Source organism: Andrographis paniculata, unplaced genomic scaffold, assembly GCF_009805555.1.
Source record: "Andrographis paniculata isolate CXL003 unplaced genomic scaffold, ASM980555v1 Contig60END, whole genome shotgun sequence".
Taxonomy (NCBI): Eukaryota; Viridiplantae; Streptophyta; class Magnoliopsida; order Lamiales; family Acanthaceae; genus Andrographis; species Andrographis paniculata.
Genome location: NW_026137596.1, coordinates 3,164,861 through 3,184,766, shown reverse-complemented (window position 1 = coordinate 3,184,766; position 19,906 = coordinate 3,164,861). Strand labels below are relative to the sequence as shown.

Genomic DNA, 19,906 nt, shown 5'->3' with positions numbered 1-19,906 from the left:
ATATATTATTATTATTTTTATCCGTCTCACTTCAAATTATTAATTTTTATTTTAGAAAAGTAATCATAAACTAATACCAAAATACCTTAATTTTTACTTAAATTACAAACATATCATTATACACATTTAGAAAAAATATTAAAAACTTTTACACGCTTTAACTAACTAATAAAATCTTATTATTTTTTAATTTATTACAAAACTCCAAAAAGTCTCGTTGATTTAGAATGGAAGTACATAATATTTTCTCTATTTACTTAATAGGTTCATATTTATTTTTTAACATTAAAAATAAACGGTACTCTCCCATAGTATCGGCGGTTATCTTTTTTTGCAATTTTCTCGCTTCAGATTGCAGGCTGCAACTATATTATTATATTGTATAATTTGTTATACAAATGCTATTATATTTGTATTATAAAATACTAATAAAAATATTTTTGTCGCTCTTAATTTATATTACGTTTTTATATAATAATAATAATTATTAAAAAAATAACATAAAAAAAGTAAATATCAATTTATAAAAGAGACAGTGATAGTATTATTTTAACCCAGCGTATAATTATAAGATTAATTAAGATATTATAAATTTTACTTAATTAAATATAAGATAATAATAAATACTCAATTCTGTCTTTTTTTTAGCAACTGTACTATCTACATAATATTATAAATACTCTTACTACCTTTAACAATACTAATAATGATATTTTAGTCGTTTTCTACTTTATTCTTTCTACGTATCAATATAATGTCTATATACATAAAATTCTGTGAAAAAAATAAATAGATATTTACTTATGGGACGGAAGAAGTATAATATCGAGCTTCAATCAATTTTCTGAATTTTAATGAGCTAAAATGAATAAATAAATAAAAAATTGATTAAATCAGATAAAATAAAATCATTCATACTAATCACTCAAAATAAAAGTACATAATTGGCACGTAACAACCACCTAATAATCCTTTTTAATTAAATTAAATGAAATTCAACTTATCATAACCGTTTAATTAATGATTTTCTTATTGTGTTCTACCTACTAATATTGCCAATCTTTGACCTTATGGTTGGGTATTGTTAATAATTAGTCCTTTTTCAAATAAAATTTGTTGCTACCTATTAATTATGTGGTTTATAACAAACTTTGGATCTATTTACTATTTTCTTTGTCTCAGGCTGAAAATAATATATTTATATTTTTATCAATTTTGTTTATTTTATTCAAAATTATTTACTTTTTATTATAAAAAATTATATATTAATACAAAAAATATTTTTAACTTTTATATAATTATAAATCAGTACACATATACATCAAATGAAAATACAAAAACAAATTTGGCATTACTAGTACTCTCAATTCAAATATTTATATTTACTCTTTGCACGTGGATTAAAAAATATTAATATAGATATATATATAATAAAGTAAAAGTAAAATAGTAAATAAATGTAAAAAAGATTATTAGTAAATAATTGTAGAGTCTATAATTATTAAAAAAAGAAAATATAAACCTTTTATTAGATGGACAAAAATAAAAAATATGTAAATTTTAGAAGTGGATGAAGACCGATACAATTGATCAGAACTTCTGTCTCAAGCAAAGATTATCTTATTTTATTTAATTTTAGTTTTATCCCTATGCTTTAAGATAGGGATAAACATTCTTCAATTTTAATATATATAGATTTCAATTTTAATTTAGTTATGATTTTAAATTTTTTATATCAGTTAATCGAAAAAAAAAAGAAACTTTAAAAAAATAATACAAATTATATAGTATTAAGTAAATAATATATATTATAATTTTGAGTATTTGTATTTAATTTGTATATATATTAATAAATAAAAAATTGGTTTTTTGAGCTTAAAACAAATCAAATTGAATCGAAATAGTTTGGTTCAATTTATTCCATTTTAAAAAAATTTGATTAACTCAATTTTTATGAATCTCGAAAATCGATAAAAATGTAAAGATCATCCACATCTCTACTTTAAGATGTTCTTTAAATAAAACTTATTATGGTCAAAAAATTTAGCAAATTAAGTAGTTAAATATATTTATATATAAAAAAATAATGAGTAAACTGTTTTTTTATTTCCGTAACTGGATCCCTTATCATTTTAGTCTCGTAAGTGGAGCATGTTGTTACAAACTAGTCTCATAAGTGAAAATTTTTCGCTATTTTAGTCTTCCGGCGCCGAAGACGCCCGCGTGACTCTCCGGAAGCCACGTGCCCGTCAGGTGTCCCGCTGGGTCAGCGACACGTGACGGACACGTGGATTTTATTTTATTTTTTAATTTTTTTAATTTTTTTTCAATTAGATTAAATTTAAAAAATTAAAAAAAGCAAATAAAATTAAAAATGAATTTTAAAAAAAAATGAAAAAAAAAATAATAAAATCCACGTGTCCGCGAGGTATCGCTGACTTGACAGACATGTAGCTTCTGACAAGCCACGCGGGCGTCTCCAGCGCCGGAGGACTAAAATAGCAAAAATTTTTCACTTATAGAACTAATTTGCGACATGCTACACTTATGGAACTAAAATAATAAGAATCCAGTTACGGGACTAAAAAACATAGTATACCCAAAAATAATAATTACTCCATAATTTAGCATTTGCGGCCATGGAGATTGTGAATTAATAATTTGCTAGTGGACATAAAATTAATACTTATTATATTTGTTCAATGATTACGCGGAATATATATATATATATATATAATAATACTGGTTAGTGGTTATAATAACAATAACAATAATAATAATAATATTATTATTATTATTATTGATGACAACAAGCCTCCGATGTGATGCGAGAAGCAATTTTTAGTAATATTAAATTTCATAACCGAATGAAATCAGAACATTACGACCACGACACTTGAGTTTAAGTACAATATCTTAAGATTAAGTACAAAACACAGATTGTGTATTTTTATTTTTATTTTTTTGAAATGGTTAGAATTTTTTTTTTTTTTTTTTTTTTATGTGATATATAGAAAATTTTGTAAAAAATATAAAAATAATAAATATGTATAATATATTAATTTTTTGGAAAAAATATGTGATAAAAATATAAAAAAGAACACTTCCAAAGTGTTTGACAATTAGATGGTTTAAACTTATAATCTCATAATTTTATGGTTAGAAATTCACTCTTATATTACCATAATCAAATCATTTTACTAATTACAAATACTCTCTCCGTCCAGCTACAAAGTATACATATTTTTATTTTGGGACGTCCAATTACAAATTAACTATTTCATTAAATACCCTATTTTTTCCACAAATACCCTTACTTTACATCACATCATTACTTTTATACCAAAAAGCAAGGGCAAAAATGTCATTACACTACTTTTACCTACCCACTATAATTAAAATACTATTATTTTTTAAATTCCGCGTCAAAAGTAAATGTATACTTTATCCGTGGACGGAGGGAGTATTAAATAAATCATACTCCCTCCGTCCCACCTAGCACGTCTACATTGCCGTTTCTGTCCGTTTCACATTCCATGTCACTTTCTTTTTCTTGGAAAATAATTATACACTCTAATCTCATTTTAAAATTTTTAATTTAAAATTTTTTAATTTTAATTAAACTAAATAGTTATCTTAACCTTAATCTATAATTATTTATATTATAAATAATTATTTTCACTGATATATTCTTAATTATCTACTAATTATATTTATCCTAAATTTTCGTGTCTACCATGACTCATACATTCAATATAAATATAACATTAATATATAATCAACTCTCTATTTGTATTGAATAATAATAATAATAATAATAATAATAATAATAATATTTCATCTTAATTAGAAATAATATGATTGATTGATTGGTAGCATTAATTCTATTTTCAGGCCAACAGAAATAAATTAATGAATAATTAATAAACAAGTTGAATCACTTTGATTAGGTGTATCGTATCTCATCCAACTCAACGTAAAAAAAATTAGCTTGACACTTATCAATATATATATTGCAATTTTCTAATATTCAAACAAGTGTCGAAAGATCAAACTATTATTATTATTATTAAATTTCAAGTGGGTTCTAATAATAATCTCATATTCTTTAAGGACAAACATGATATATATATATATATATCTTTGAATATTAGATGTGACATAACACCGAGCCTTCATCTTACAGTATTATTGAATTGATTTGTAAATACTTTTGCATCTCTATTTCTATTATGTTTAATATTCAACTTCTCATGTCATATTTTTTTAATTTCGTCTCTCTCACATATTATATATTATGTCATTTCTTATTTTGAAAAATTATTTTTTATATATATATTTTTTAATTTATAATTTTTTAAATTTATTAGTTATTTTAATCTTCTTAATTATTGGCTGATTATAATTTTCTTAAATTTTCGTATTTACCGTAAACATAACATCATAATTGAGACGGAGCGAGTAATATATACTATAATATTAAAATTTATTGGGTTTATACTTAAATTTGGAATTTTTATTAGAATTTGAATTTAAATTGTATTTTAATATAATTTTTTTATAACATAATAATAATATAAAAACAAAATCAAACAAACCAATTTTTTTTTACAAAAATCATTATTTTTAGTTTTATATTTATAAATAAAAAAATTAAATAAATGATCCTTTTTAATTTTTTTGCCTGAGGCCTATAAAAACCCTAAAATGCCCTGACTCCAATCAAATTCATTCTATTTTTTCTTCTAAAATAATATATGCCTATTTTTATTTTAAATAATTATATAAATATTATTTATCTACATATACATCTTAATAATATTTTTTCATAAATTCAAATAATACAATATGGATAATTTTTAAAATAGTAATAACATTAACAATAATAATAAATGACTTAATTTGATTATATTTTATTGTGAAATATTTATAATTCAAAAAAATCAATAACATAAAAAATTGTTATAAAATCACAATTATATGGTTATGATTTTTTAATAATTTATGTGGAGACGAATACGATCTTCTGACATATTAATATATATTATTAATTTTCTTAGACAATAATTTTTGTATTTTAATATTTACAAGTATTGTATTTTTATTTTATTTTAATTTTATGTTGTAATTTAATATTAATTTATTTTTTTGTTATGCAATATTTTAATTATATTATATATATTGCAATATGAGTTTTATATTTAATTTATAATAGTATATAAAATAATACATAATATAAATAATAAATTAAAAAAAAACTAATATATATATATATATAAAGACCACAATGCAATTTTAAAAAGTCGTTCTTCCAAAAACTGTAAACTTTCTCCATTTTTGTTTTGAAATAAATGTTAAATGTAGTCTGCTGGAGACCTTTAGTGCTATTTTCATCTGCCAAATTTATTTTTATTGTTCTTTTTAATTTATCGTCTAAATTTATCCCATTATTTATTTTTGGCAAAGTCAACAATTCAACATTTAATTATTACCCTCAATTAATTTATAATAAATACCATTAATTTTATTACATTCACTCTCTTCGTTTACTTTACTTTTTAATTAAAATTTCAAAAATACCCTCAACTACCTATCACTTTTTTCAATAAAATATTATTTTTTTAATCCCTGTGCCGAATTTTAATGGCCGGGGGAGTATATACTATAATCTTACAAGTACAATTTATATAATTTTCTATTAAACTATAAAATCAACTATTAGTTATTGTTCCAAATACAATCCACAAATTAGGGCTCCATTCAGACAGAAACTTTGGAGCCTTGAAGTTTGAAAAAAAACAAAAAATAATAATTTTTGATTTGATATTTTTTTCGATAGTAAATAGTAAAATCCAGGTATATGTACATACCACACCACGTTACTAAATAAAATCATAAGTACATAATGTGTAATTATATAAAATGATTAGTATTTAATTTCACAAATTACATCAACTCTGAATTGTTGAGATTCCTTTATAATTCAACTTTAATTTGTTGGAAGAAATCGTATGTATATATATATGCTTCTCATTCATTGGGGGTTACCTTTCTTTATTGTCTTACCTATAGGCTATATAGTTCAATAATTTAAGATGGTTATCAGTCAAATCTCAATTAATTTCAAAATTTCAACAATTCTATCCATCAATCATATCTCAAGAAATATATATATATATAAAACTTGTAATTATATCACAACCAAATGCAATTCAAATCTCAACTAATTTACTTTTTTTATTACCCAAATCGAACCTAATCTGATATATTTTTTACCACTTGAACAAAATTTTATATAGTTAACAAGCCTAACTTTATTTAGTGGACTTTTGAATTAAAGGGACCAGTTGATTTTTGACTTAACAAGAAATTTTGTTTCTAGTATTAAAAAAATTAACGAACATGATCCAATTGACCTAACTATATAGCTATATTTAAATAAAATGATAGGCAAAATAAATTAGGTGAAGATTACATAAATTGACTACATATAAAACCATAACCGCCTCTTTGATTGCGATTGGTGTTTTGACCAATATACATACACATACATATATATATATATATTATACCACTCCATTGTAATTAACTAAGGGTATATATTTTTTTTTATAAGTTAAAAAAAATTGATTTGAATTTAATATCAAAATAATTTATAATGAGATATTTTGTAAAAAAAGAAATATAGAATTCAAATAGTAAAAATCTCAAATTTAAAAAAAACACACAAACAAATCCTAAATACTCCCCTCATCCCAAATATCGTGTCTGTTGCACTGTATACACGGTATTTTAGGAGGAGTGTAATTAGTAGATAATTAAGAATGTATTAGTAAAAATAATTATCCTATAATATAATTAATTATAAATTAAAATTAAAATAATTAATTAATTTAATTAAAATTTAAAAAAATAAAATTTAAAAATTTAAAATGAGATTAAAGTATGTAATATTTTTAAAAAATGAAAGTAACATGGTATGCGGAATAAAACTGCAAAGTGAACATAACATCTGAGAAGGAGGGAGTAATAATCAATGTAGGTGCAGCTAGAAGCCTACCACATATATATATATATATTATATAATATAATATAGAAGTATTATTTTATTATCTTCCTGCCAAGCTGGAGAAGATAATGGTTGAGTAATGCTAATTACTTAATAATTATACAAAATTAAATTAGATATATATATATATATATTAATACATATGGTTTTGTTTGATTAGTTGAATGGTGTAATAGTATTTAATAAATTATTAAAAAGAATGATGATTGTGGCAGCCTAACCTAGTTTCAGTTTTTAATTTTTAATTTTTTTTATAGATAGAATTAATTACCACCTACGACACGACAAAGGCTAGTAAAAAAATAGACTTAATAAAATAAGAATATCACTGGGGCCTGCCTAATGTCAAGTCATGTCAAGTCTTGATTTGTGCATTCAGTAATAAAAACAAAACACTCTACTTAAAACCTAATCTCGTAACGCCAAAACCCTATTTTTTTATTATGTTTTGCTTCAGGTGGCTTCCAAAGTTAATTATTGTTTAATGACAATAAGAAGCATGGGAATTGATGCAACAGCTACTAAGATTATTGTAATGAATTTAAGCTAAGCTTATACTGTGCTGAATTCAATATACACACTAGTAATATTTTGTTCATGCCTTGTTTTTGTATCTACATTTAATTATTACTCCTTCAATATATTTGCAGGCATCCAATACATTTACGACATATATATATATATATAATTCTAATTTAATTACTATTATTGAATATATATATATATAGTGTGTGTGTGTGTGTTTTCAAGAGAGTTACACTACATATTTATTCCATGATTCAACGACTGACAGATGTTTTGTATAATTAACAAATTTCTCACAGAATTCAACTATAATGATGGGTCCAAATAAAAGTTAAAGTAAAACACAAAATTAATAGAATTTCATTAAAATACAACCCTGAACTTGGCCCTTCAATTAAACGAACGACTAATACTAGTTAGTAAGAATATTGGCTTGGTTCAACATATTTATAATACAATATATTATTTTATTACACAAAATTTGTATAAACATATGCTGACTTGGCCAATATAAGGGCATAAATATCAACCAAAAACTCAACATAAAAATTAAAAATTCAACCTGATTTATTAGATTGAACTAAACCCCCTCACTTGATTAAAAGTTCATTAAATAATAATAATAATAATAATAATAATAATAATAATAATAATAATAATAATAATAATAAATTCAGACAAGCTTTTGTTTAGATTAAAACGATTAACACCACGATCTACCATGTGATCAACTCTTAGCCTAAATACTTACATAAGTTAAAAAGATTGTAAGATAGTGATACAAGTTAACTAAATGCAAATCAAAACGTAATGACCAATCAATCAAAAAATGAATAAATGCCATAAGAGACGACAAATATCCTGCACGTGGTCTAAGTTTGAACTCGAAACTTTTTTGACAATTGTTTGAACTTAAAATAATTAGGCAAGAGAACTGGCCAGGAATAGAAAATATATTAACATGATTGGATAATATTTGACACAGATATTAATAATTATTACAATGGGCTATATATATCACACCATTAAAGAGAAGAAAAATCAAGATTCAAACTTTCTATTATCGAGGCTTGGAAATCGGATCAAATCATGCAATTATAACATGCATATCTCTATATTAGGTCATGCCAGATCCTAATCATATACTATTTAACTATTACTACATTAAATTCCATCTACATACACTAAATTAATTAAACAGCACAGTTCCAGGTGTACCCCAGTCCTTCTACAACAACTAGCAACTCTTTTTTTTTTTTTACTTATTTTTTAGAGATAGGGATAAACCCTAATACAGACAATTTATAAGTATGCAAGAAAGAGAAGAGAAGAACAAAGAGGCAAACATCCCATACCACATACATTGGTGCTGTAATCAAGTCGGATTTAAATTCTCAAATACCAAAAACAAGGATTTAAGCATCATGCATGGGGGGATATTTGAATACTATTTTATACTATTAATTAACTCACTTACAAGGTTCTTGTAATTCATTAACTAATCTAATTAATACTTTCATTTTTATAAAACTTATCTTGAATTAAGAGAATCAGCATTATTGAAATCCCACTATTTATAGCTGTGACTGTAATTCATCAACATTCCACACTATTTTCAAGCCAAAGGAAAATAGTGAATTATATAGTGATTGTGAGTTGGGTAATGTACAATTTAAAAATAATCTCTTTCAGAGAGATTATACCTACTAACCAGACAAGACTTTGAATGGTAAACGTATGTAATCATGTCATCATCTATGAAGTCATGAGCTACCAAGATGTAATGAATCTAAAAGTTATTCAAGAACTATGAAATAAGGTAAAAAAAAAAAAAAAAAAGACTTTATATTTGGTTTAAATATGAATTAAGATAATAATATAAACTATTAGAGAATGGAGACTAGATAAGATATGATGCATGCATGAGAAAAAAGTAGAATAGAGAGAAGAATCAACAGTCAAGTAAACTTTCTCATTCACAGAGAGGTAGTAATGAACCACAGAAGTTGGATCTGGTCGGACATTACAATCAGCAAGGATCCTAAGGGGGGCTAGCAACTGAAAAGATTCCATAAATGCAGAACCATTTGACTATATATAATATTACCCACATATGTGTATGTATGTATGTATGTATGTATGTATGTATGTGTGTGTGTATGCATGCATATCTTATATATATATATGTGTGTGTGTGTATGAATGTGTGTGTAAGCATTAATTTAGGTGCAGAAAAAAAGTAAATCTCAACACTACTGATATAAAGGTAATCTTCGAGAACAGCAAACACGCATACACATAAAAACACAGAGGCCAAGGAGAGAGCCATACCCATATATGGCTTTGCTTGATACTGCTTTGAAGCCATTCTCATTCTTACTGCCTCGTCCAAAAGCGACTCCTTCTCCAAGGAAGGAGTGTCGTCTCACCATCGCCTGTAAAGGTAATAATACAGTAATGATACAGTAATAATATGATTTCCATCTACGTTATGTCGAGAGCATGTGATCAAACAAAAAACAATCTCACCAGGTGGTAGATTAAGGGTTCAAAACATCTTCAAGAATAAACAAGACAAGAATGCAAGCTTTTCTGCAAGACCCCTCACGGCAATGGCAGCTGCTGCACTCAACTCTGATTATGGAGCTTCTGAAGTGACAGTCCGACCTCCTGCAAGGGCAGATACAAGGAGCATGTGGAATAGCGTAATGTTTACCACAGACCATCAGGTTCTCATTGCTGGCTCGACTTTTCTCCCATTCCTTCACACAAAAATTTCAAGATTTCCGGCATATCATATGAATGTGCTCGAATAGCAGTGTATGTAGTAGTGCTAAAGCAACAGAGGTCATGCAGGAAATAAACTATGCTGAAGAAGTTGAAGCATTAAAGGAACAGGTAAGGAGCATGGTGGTGGATGAAGAAACTAAACCAGAGGATAAGATGATATTGATTGACACGCTCGAGCGCCTTGGAGTGGCATATCACTTCGAGAAGGAGATTAATGAACAGATTGCACAAATTTTCCAACTTCAAGAACAAAAGGGGGATGAAGACTATGATCTTTACACAACTTCTCTTCATTTCCGCTTGTTCAGGATGCATGGATACAACGTTCCTTGCAGTATGTTCTTTGAACTTCACTTCAATTTTCCAATTCTTAGCATTTCAGGCTGCCTGCCGATATTAGACAATGGCAAATGTCAGCTAACACAATCAGGAAACTTATCTTGAACCAGGTGTCTTCAATAAATTTAAGGAAGATGATGGCACATTCAAGAAATCCCTTACCACAGACATCAAGGGTTTGTTGAGCTTGTACGAAGCAGTCCAACTGAGGCGTCGCCAAGAAAACATTTTAAATGAAGCCAAGGACTTTGCAACCCACCATTTAACATGTGCCATGCCAATAGCAGACTCTTGTCTTCAACAAAGAGTGGAACGAGCCCTGCGCCGGAATAAGCATTGGAGTCTTTCTAGATTAGAGGCCCGCTATTACATTTCCATCTACGAGAATGAAGAATCGAAGAATGAGTTACTTTTGAAGTTTGCAAAATTGGATTATAATTTGCTGCAAAATCTGCACAAAGAAGAAATTAGTGAACTCATGAGGTAAGTAGTCAATCCATCATTTGAATAAAACTGAATTAATTAATGCATATGTATATTCAAGATGTTTTATTGCTTTGACTGTTACAGATGGTGGAAGGGCCTTGGCATCGGTTCGAAACTCCCCTACTTACGAGACTGTGTGGTAGAATGCTATCTTTGGACTGCTGCTGTCAATTTAGAGTCGCGAAACTCTTTTCCCCGATTGTGTGCTGCAAAGGGCTTAATGCTCATTGTAGTCATGAATGATACGATTGATAGTTATGCTACATTGGAAGAAGCAAGAAAGTTTGTGGAGATTCTGCAGCAGAAAAAGTACAGTCAACCCTCATCTTATTATGATAAAGTTATATAACAAAATGGTTTTGACTTCTGAGTAATTTTCTTTTCCTTGCATGAATTCTGAAGCATGGATGTATTGCACATTGAAATATCTTCATGTGATAAAATAAAATTTCATTTTCGATTTTTTGTTGTTGCAGGTGGGATATGGAAAAGATCGATCAACTTCCAGAAATTATGCAAATTGCCTATAAAGCTATTTTTAGTGCATTTGAGGAGTTGGAACAAGAAATATCAAAGCAAGGAAGGCCTTATGCAGTTTCTTATTTCAGAGAAGCAGTAAGTACATATTTGCAAAAAGCTACTGTTCTTGTTCATTACGATTAAAATTCAGAAATAGCAAGAATGAACATGCATGCAAATTTTGAAGGAAAAGGATATTGAGTTCAAATATAATGAATCTAGCAAAAAATTCTCTACCCATTTATTTCAATCCCGAAAAGCTATCCCATTATACCCTGTTTCTCACACAAAACCTTTTCCTTCATTGTTCCTGCCTCTTAACATCACACTAATTTATTGTTATTGTTTTGTGATTTGAAGGTAGGAAGACTTGCAGGTAGCTATCTCAAGACGCTCACATGGTACTTAGGACACGAGACACCTACATTTCTCAAGTGCATTGGTAATGGGATTTATGACAGCGGCAGCCATGGAGTTGTGGCAGCATACTTTATGGGCATAGAATCAGCCTCAGAGGAGGTGTTTAAATGGCTTATGAGTGGTCCTACAATCGTAGAGGCTTCTGGCCAATATGTTCGATACACAAATGATATCGCCACCTATAAAGTATGTTTCAATCTCTGCAACAACATACCACTTACCCACATGTATATAAGTAAAAATATGTTCGTTTTGGCACTGACAGTAACTATCTCATATGCATTTGCAGCATGAACACAAGCCAGGTGAACTTCCAAATACGTCAATTGATTGCTACATAAAAGAATATCGTGTGTCAAAAGATGAAGCTATAGCTAAGCTTTGTGAGCTTGCTGAGGATGCATGGATGGCAATGAATGGGGAATGGTTATCAACAAATCGTGTACCAAGGGAATTTCTAAAACCGGTAATGAACTATACAAGAGCTGCATATCTTTCCTATGGGGAAGGTTCAGATGGATTTACATGCCCACAGACAGGGCTGAGTAAAGACATAGAAGCACTCTTTATCCATCCCATAACAATCAATTGATGACAAATAGTGTACCATCATGTATAAACACATCAATAGATAACATTTCAAAACAAGTTCGTTAAAGGTGCTATTTTTAGAATAGGCTGTTTATGTTTGGTTGTATCAATTAATATTTTTTTATTTTAGTATATTAATTTGTTATCTTAGAATATAGAGCTAGGTTAATAATTCGTTCTGTTTCATACTGTACCACTGTCTGTAATCATTGTCTATAAATAGATCACCTTTCTCTTGTTAGTTGCCACAATGAGCAAATTTGACAATAATTTTGTTTTGCCCCAGTTATCAAATGTAAGCCCTTATTTTTCATTTTTGGGATTGATTTTTCTGCAGTAATGAGTAGAAATAGAAGACAAAATGGATGTGAAAAATAAGTAGATACAGTTGGAAGTTGACACGACAAGGCAGGTATAGACAAGTCATATATTCAGATGTGGGTTATAAGAAAATATGCATAAGACCACATGCATATCCCTGATTTTAGAAACCTGTGGGTGTCCCTTTCATATCCAAAATCTATGTGTCATCTTATTTAATTATTATTGATTCATTTCGTCTTAGACAGACACCTAGGAATTGAGTGAGATACTGAAAAAAATTAGTTAAGGTAATTGGCTCGTCAATGAGACAAGAAAATTCTCATAATCATTTCCTAATGTGAATAATAGCTCAATGTCTTCAAATTATGGTTAAGACAATATGTTATGGTCGACTACACATAGTAAATTCTAATGTCCATCTAGTTTACCATATTTCTTGTCTTAAAAGGGAAATTGAGAGAAAGATGATGTGTATGTTATCATCTTGACAAACATTTCTGCTATGACTGAAAGTTGTTTTCAGTCATATACCAAGCCAATTTGAGGCTAGTTTGCAGTGGAACACTGCAAATACTCACAGCTGAAGTACCTGTCTAGTGGGTCATTTAGCAAGTATTTTCATTGAAGAGAGCTTTTCAAAGTTTAGGTTGCTCAGAGTTGGTTTCCTCAATTTTCATTAGTTACTCTATATTCATTAGTGAACTACAGCTATGAATATTGTCTCTCAAGCAATCAGATATACAAAAAACTTGACAATTGTTAGAGGCGTATTCCCTCTGCGTGGTCAATTCTATATTCTCTTGTAAATTTACAACTTGATAGAATCTTAGGTTGTTATCATTGTGCCTTGAATTATTTAGAATTGTTGGATGTATTTTTATTTAGCACTAAACCTGATGCTTTACTTGCACATCTAATAATGCTTTCCTTGAGAAATGATAAAAAAAGTACCTTAAAGCGAACATCAGTTCATCACATTTGGATATGAAGCAAAAGTAAAGCATTACCCAAAAACATCATCAACTTCAAAATGTAACAAATAAGGTTTTCCAGTAGAATGAGGTTGACGCAACTATGAGGATGGGTGCACTAGAAAGACAAGTAGTTTCTAGTAAAGGGCTCAATAAGTACCAACATTGAATTTGTTCAAATCCTGATGAAATTCACCATGATTCAAACTCAACAGCAGCAGATGAGAAAAGAGAAGAGGGGTGAGACTCAAGAGATAGCGTCTGCAGCAGAGGAGGTTTTGACATTCAGAATTATTTCTAAAAACAAAATGAGATCAAATAAGCATAATTATCTTCCAATAATCAGACTACCTTTACCTATATACTTCTGTTATACTCAGATTTCGTCTTCTTCACATTATGATTGAACTAACTCGCAAAGCTCTTAACAGATGTGAACTCAAGAGATCAATGCAACTTACTTATCTAAACCAAGATAATTTAATAAATACTGGAAAACAGAATTCAATAGAATTCTCGAACATCACTCTAGGGCTGCGCCATGAGAATGGTGTTGGCCAAATGGTACTGCAGATTAAATCCTGGGCCAGAAGCCATTCTAAGTTTCTAACAAATTTTGTTTCTACAGTGATATAATCATCCATACTTATGGATATAGTATATATCCGCCACAATCTTGCACATACGCCGACACAAGATATAAAGTAAAGCATTACTCAAGAGCAGCGTCAAATTCACAATATATAAGGTATATAACAAACCATGCCTAGAGACAAACTTTCAGGTAGATTGAGAAGCATGAATGACCGGAAGAGGTCGAAAAACCGCTGAGGATAGCCGCGTCCGAGAGATTCCTTAGAGCGGGACGATGAAAATACCCACAGCCGCGAGTAAATAGTCTCCGTAGCTCCTGCGCACAGCCGATGAAAATCATGAGTCCTATGCGACAGTAGCGGCGGAGAGATGAGAAGAATAGCCAGATACCGGCGGCGAAGGCAAAGAAGGGACTCCTGCCGTTGGTTCTCAGCGCCGTGTCTCATTCTCTACCGCCGGTAGCCAGAGATACCCATTTGTTGCTACGGTATTTTTTAAGTTTATATGTATTACATATATATTTAAATGGAAAAATATTAAATACTAAGAATTCAATCTATTTGCATATATTTATTAAACTTTCACTTTAAAATTACTTTATTTAAAACAATAAAAATAAATATATTTGTATGTTATATAGTTCAGCTTTGGTAACAATATTTACATTTTACTTTCATTTGTTGGGTTTTGATTCGAAGAAAAATATATATATAGGTAATATAAAAATAATAAATTATGCATTATATTATTTTTTTTAAAAAATATTTTGAAATATTTTCACTAGGCTTTTTTAATAAAAAAAAACATTCTAACGGATTCTAATAGCTTGTAAATTAAACACAACAAAGCAAGTTATAGTAGACAGATATGTAAAATCAAAGCAAGTTATAGTAGACAGATATACAAAATCTGAAAGTCATGACCGATCAAAAATTCATTTTCACATTTTCACAGTACCAGACCATACTATACCATCCTTACGCCACTACTATGATCTATTATTGTTGGTGTGAGATGGAAGAGAGCACATGAATTATTTTATTTTATTTTTTGGTTATGGAACAGCATATTTATTTCATTTTAAAAATATAAAACAATGAAAATAATATATAAAATAGCAAAACAAGTGTGCCCACGAAAACACATAAAAAATAGGAAAAGATGTAAAAATACTCAAAGTGATTCATTTCCTAACAAAAGCACAAAGCTACGATGGTGGTATTGAAACCTATGAGGGAGCTCATTCCATAAATACAAAGAACATTCTCCATCGATCGTACTATATATGCCTTGTCTTTAAATTGAACAAGTTAGATCATACATACATACCTAACCTACATACATACATAATGTAAAGAAGACACACAAGTTAAACCCTCATTTTAGATAATAGATCAAGCTTATGGGAAAGGTCTCTTCTTCCTATTGTAGTGTTCTTTTAGAAATGCATATATAAGATGAGATGGTGCATTGTATGTAGGCGTAGCAAGTTCACCCCATAACACCAGATCATCACTTACGGGGCTACATTATTTATCACATATAAAATGGAATGTGGTTGGTGATCACAGAGAGACATAGCAAGCTAAGAAGAAACCAAATACTGTGTTCATACTCACATTCATACATGGCTACTGCTGCTGCTTTCTCCAGCTGTTTGTTATTGAAGCCTTTCGTCTTCTTTCCCTCGCCACCCATCATCACCACCTGCGCAACCATATATATATATATATATATGTATGCAATCATAATTATTAGCAGAGCAACTGCCTAATCAATCATTTGAAACATACAGGAGGTGCTAAGCCTATTCTCAAAACAAGGCCAAGGTCAGCAGCAGCTGCCCTCGACGCAGACTGTTCTGATTACCAAACTGCCCGACCTCAGGGGCGGTCTGATTCTCCGACCATGTGGGATGCCCTAATGTTTTCTCCAGATTTTCAGGCAATATATATATATATATATTCAACCATTTAGACATATATCTACCTATCGATCCTGCCTAATATGATATGAAACTATGTGCTCTGCAGGTACAAACCTATGCTGAAGAAGTAGTTTATACAGTATTAAAGGAACAAATCAGGATCATGGTGGTGGATGAACAAAAACAAATCAACCCCAAGGATATGATGATACTCATAGACACACTCCACCGCCTTGGAGTGGCACATCACTTTCACAAAGAGATTCAACAACAGATTGCACGCATCTTCCAACTTCAACAACAAAAATTCGATCATGATTATGATCTTTACACTACATCACTGCATTTTCGTTTGTTCAGGCTACATGGCTACAAGGCTCCTTGCGGTACGGTGCCTTCTTTTCAAGTTTCCATTTCTTACTACACTATATCTAATATACTTTTCTTGGACCAGGTGTTTTCAATAAGTTTAAGGATGATAACGGAAAATTTAAGAAATCCCTTACCGAGGACATTAGAGGGTTGTTGAGCTTGTACGAAGCAGCCCAACTGAGGTGCCGCCGAGAAGACCTTTCAAATGAAGCCAAGGTCTTTGCCGCCCAATATTTAACACAAGCCATGCCGATGGCAGACTCTTGTCTTCACCACAGAGTGGAGCGATCCCTTTCCCGGAATATGCATTGGAGTCTTTCTAGATTAGAGGCACGCTATTACATCTCCATCTACGAGAATGAAGAGTCAAAGAATGAGCTACTTCTAAAGTTTGCCAAATTGGATTACAATTTGCTGCAAAATCTGCACAAAGAAAAGATAAATGAACTCATGAGGTAAGTAGTCAATCCACCATCCAAATAAAATTAATGAATACGTATGTATGTATGTATGTATATTTCAAGAGATGCTTACGATTTCTCACAGATGGTGGAAGGGTCTTGGCATCACTTCAAAACTACCCTTTGTAAGAGACTCTGTTGTGGAATGCTATCTTTTGACTGCAGCTCTCAACTTAGAGTCTCGACACTCTTTTCCCTGATTGTGTGCCGCTAAGGGCTTACTGCTCATTGTAGTCATGAATGATACATTCGACAGTTACGCTACATTGGAAGAAGCAAAAAAGTTTATGGAGATTCTTCAGCAGCAAAGGTACATTCGATCCACAGCATTATATTATTTTTTTCCCACGAGTATAAATCATAAAACCAAACATATTTACAGTATTAATAATCCTAGAAATCATTTGTCATCTTTTCAGGTGGGATATGGAAGAAGTTGATCAACTTCCAGATATGATGCAAATAGCCTATCAAACTATTTTTAGTGTATTAGAGAAGTTGGAACAACATATATCGAAGCAAGGGCGGCCGTATGCCGTTTCTTATTTCAGAGGAGCAGTAAGCACATATTTGCAGAAGGCTCAGCTATTTATACATCTCAATCAAAGCTGTTGTTGTTCTTCAAGATCGAAAATTCAGAAATAACAAGAATGAACATACATACAGGGTCTTTAAGAAAAGGATATTGAGTGAAAACAAAATCAATCTAGGAACAATTAAGCTACCTTATAATTGCCATGGTTCCTACTCTTAACACTGCACAAAGTTATCACTATTAATTTTATTTTATCATTTCAAGGTAGGAAGACTTGCTGCTAGTTATCTCATGACACTCACTTAGTACATGGGACCCACACCAACATTTCTCAAGTGCATTGGCAATGGGATTTATGACAGCAGCAGCCATGGAGTTGTGGCAGCATACCTTATGGGCACAGAATCAGCTTCAGAGAAGGTGTTTAGATGGCTTATGAGTGGTCCTGCAATTGTAGAGGCTTCTGGTCAATATGTTCGATACACCAATGATATCTCCACCTATAAAGTATGCTTCCATCTCTGCACTAGAAGATCACTTCCAACGTGTACATAAGTGATATTTTTTCAGCACTGATCATAACTATCTGTTTTAAATTTACAGCATGAACATAAGACAGACAAATTTCCAAATACATCGATTGATTGCTACATAAAAGAATATCGGGTGTCAAAAGATGAAGCAATAGCTAAGCTTCAGGAGCTTGCTGAGGATGCATGGATGGCAATGAATGGGGAATGGCTATCAACAGGTGATGTACCGAGAGAATTTCTGAAGCTGGTAATGAACTATGCAAGAGCTGCATATCTTTCGTATGGTGAAGGTTCAGATGGATTTACAAGTCCACAAACAGGGCTGAGTAAAGAAATCGAAGCTCTCTTCATCCATCCTATAACAACTAATTGATTCTTACATATAGTGCACCATCATCTAGAGGGCAAGTAAATTTACATTTCTTATACAAATTGATCTCTACACAAAGCTTCTATACATAAGAGATGAACTGTGGAAATCCATACTACGGCTACGGCACTAAAATTTGAACCTCAATGGGATTCCAGCAAAAATAAAGCAAGTAAATAGGAACCTCAGATGGGCTTACCAATCCAGAAAGAGGATTGAATAATGACATAGCAGCTCTCTTTATCCATCCCCATCACTATAAATTAGCAACAAGTGCAATAAAACAGAGTCAGTCCTAAGGAACATGGACAAATTTGAGATCAAATATTGTGTATCACCGAGTTCTAGTGAAATTTGTTAAGGATTTGCCATGGCTTTGATGTTTTGCTCAAGTTTTCTAGAGTTATAAAATCATTTTTATATCCTTTCAAGTATCTATAATGTAATGTCCAGGACATTGACAATAATGGCCATAATTACTTATAGGAAATGAGAGCAAATAACCATTGACATTAAAAATCCAAGCACTAGATCCCTCAATTAACTTCAATAATATTTATATATATATATATTGAAGATTTATCTTCTTCCCATGATCATCGGACCAATAACTCCACATGCTCATCATTAATAGATTCAGATCCATTTTATTCATATTTGTAGTGTGTGTGCGTGTGTGCAACTGCAGCCATAGGCATTTGCACGCGAAACGATGATGAAGTTAGGGCATAACTCAAAGGCGGCATCAACATTAACTTCAGTAAATAATGAATACAAGGAATTACCATGCCAAGAAACAAAGCTTTCAGGTGGAATCAAGTTGCCGGAGACAGGCCCACAGCCACGACACCGCCATACGACGCCCCCTCCTCCCGCTTTCCCGCAATCGATGTAAATTTTACACGCCGTGTTTATTTGTATTTAATTTATTTTTCATAATTTTTATTATTAAATCTATTTTTTTTAAACTTTTATTTATTTATTTAAAAAAAATGAACAATTATTTTTAAACAAAAAACAAAAAAAAATCTGTATAATTCTCTTTTGTAATTTAAAAATGGGCACGAGATTTTACTCAGT

At 30.1% G+C, this 19,906-nt stretch overlaps 3 protein-coding genes and 1 long non-coding RNA gene across 10 annotated transcripts; 3 read left to right on the top strand and 1 right to left on the bottom strand.

Annotated features, from left to right (window-relative positions):
- Nucleotides 1-9,539: 9,539 nt before the first annotated feature.
- Nucleotides 9,540-15,135, bottom strand: LOC127259682 (uncharacterized). Of its 7 annotated transcripts, none has more exons than XR_007840548.1 (6): nucleotides 15,019-15,135; nucleotides 14,796-14,944; nucleotides 10,886-11,504; nucleotides 10,527-10,771; nucleotides 10,124-10,356; nucleotides 9,540-10,029 (listed from the first exon to the last, which is right to left on the bottom strand). It is a non-coding gene; the product is annotated as an uncharacterized LOC127259682 (long non-coding RNA). The 7 variants fall into 7 exon arrangements; XR_007840551.1 differs by having other exon boundaries at nucleotides 10,124-10,771; nucleotides 10,886-11,042; nucleotides 11,134-11,504; XR_007840552.1 differs by having other exon boundaries at nucleotides 10,124-10,771; nucleotides 10,886-11,174; nucleotides 11,292-11,504.
- LOC127259681 (vetispiradiene synthase 1-like) lies at nucleotides 10,397-12,740 on the top strand. The gene is made up of 6 exons (XM_051287200.1): nucleotides 10,397-10,718; nucleotides 10,834-11,206; nucleotides 11,294-11,518; nucleotides 11,686-11,824; nucleotides 12,089-12,334; nucleotides 12,438-12,740. The coding sequence occupies exons 1-6, from the start codon at nucleotides 10,397-10,399 to the stop codon at nucleotides 12,738-12,740; spliced, it is 1,608 nt and encodes a 535-aa protein (XP_051143157.1).
- Nucleotides 15,136-16,527: 1,392 nt separating the features above from the next.
- LOC127259483 (vetispiradiene synthase 1-like) lies at nucleotides 16,528-19,014 on the top strand. The gene is made up of 7 exons (XM_051286847.1): nucleotides 16,528-16,941; nucleotides 17,010-17,382; nucleotides 17,474-17,566; nucleotides 17,645-17,698; nucleotides 17,808-17,946; nucleotides 18,230-18,430; nucleotides 18,527-19,014. The coding sequence occupies exons 1-7, from the start codon at nucleotides 16,641-16,643 to the stop codon at nucleotides 18,827-18,829; spliced, it is 1,464 nt and encodes a 487-aa protein (XP_051142804.1). The 5' UTR covers nucleotides 16,528-16,640; the 3' UTR covers nucleotides 18,830-19,014.
- Nucleotides 17,605-18,082, top strand: LOC127259339 (cis-muuroladiene synthase-like). Its single transcript, XM_051286606.1, has 2 exons — nucleotides 17,605-17,698; nucleotides 17,808-18,082. The coding sequence occupies exons 1-2, from the start codon at nucleotides 17,625-17,627 to the stop codon at nucleotides 18,031-18,033; spliced, it is 300 nt and encodes a 99-aa protein (XP_051142563.1). The 5' UTR covers nucleotides 17,605-17,624; the 3' UTR covers nucleotides 18,034-18,082.
- Nucleotides 19,015-19,906: the final 892 nt, after the last annotated feature.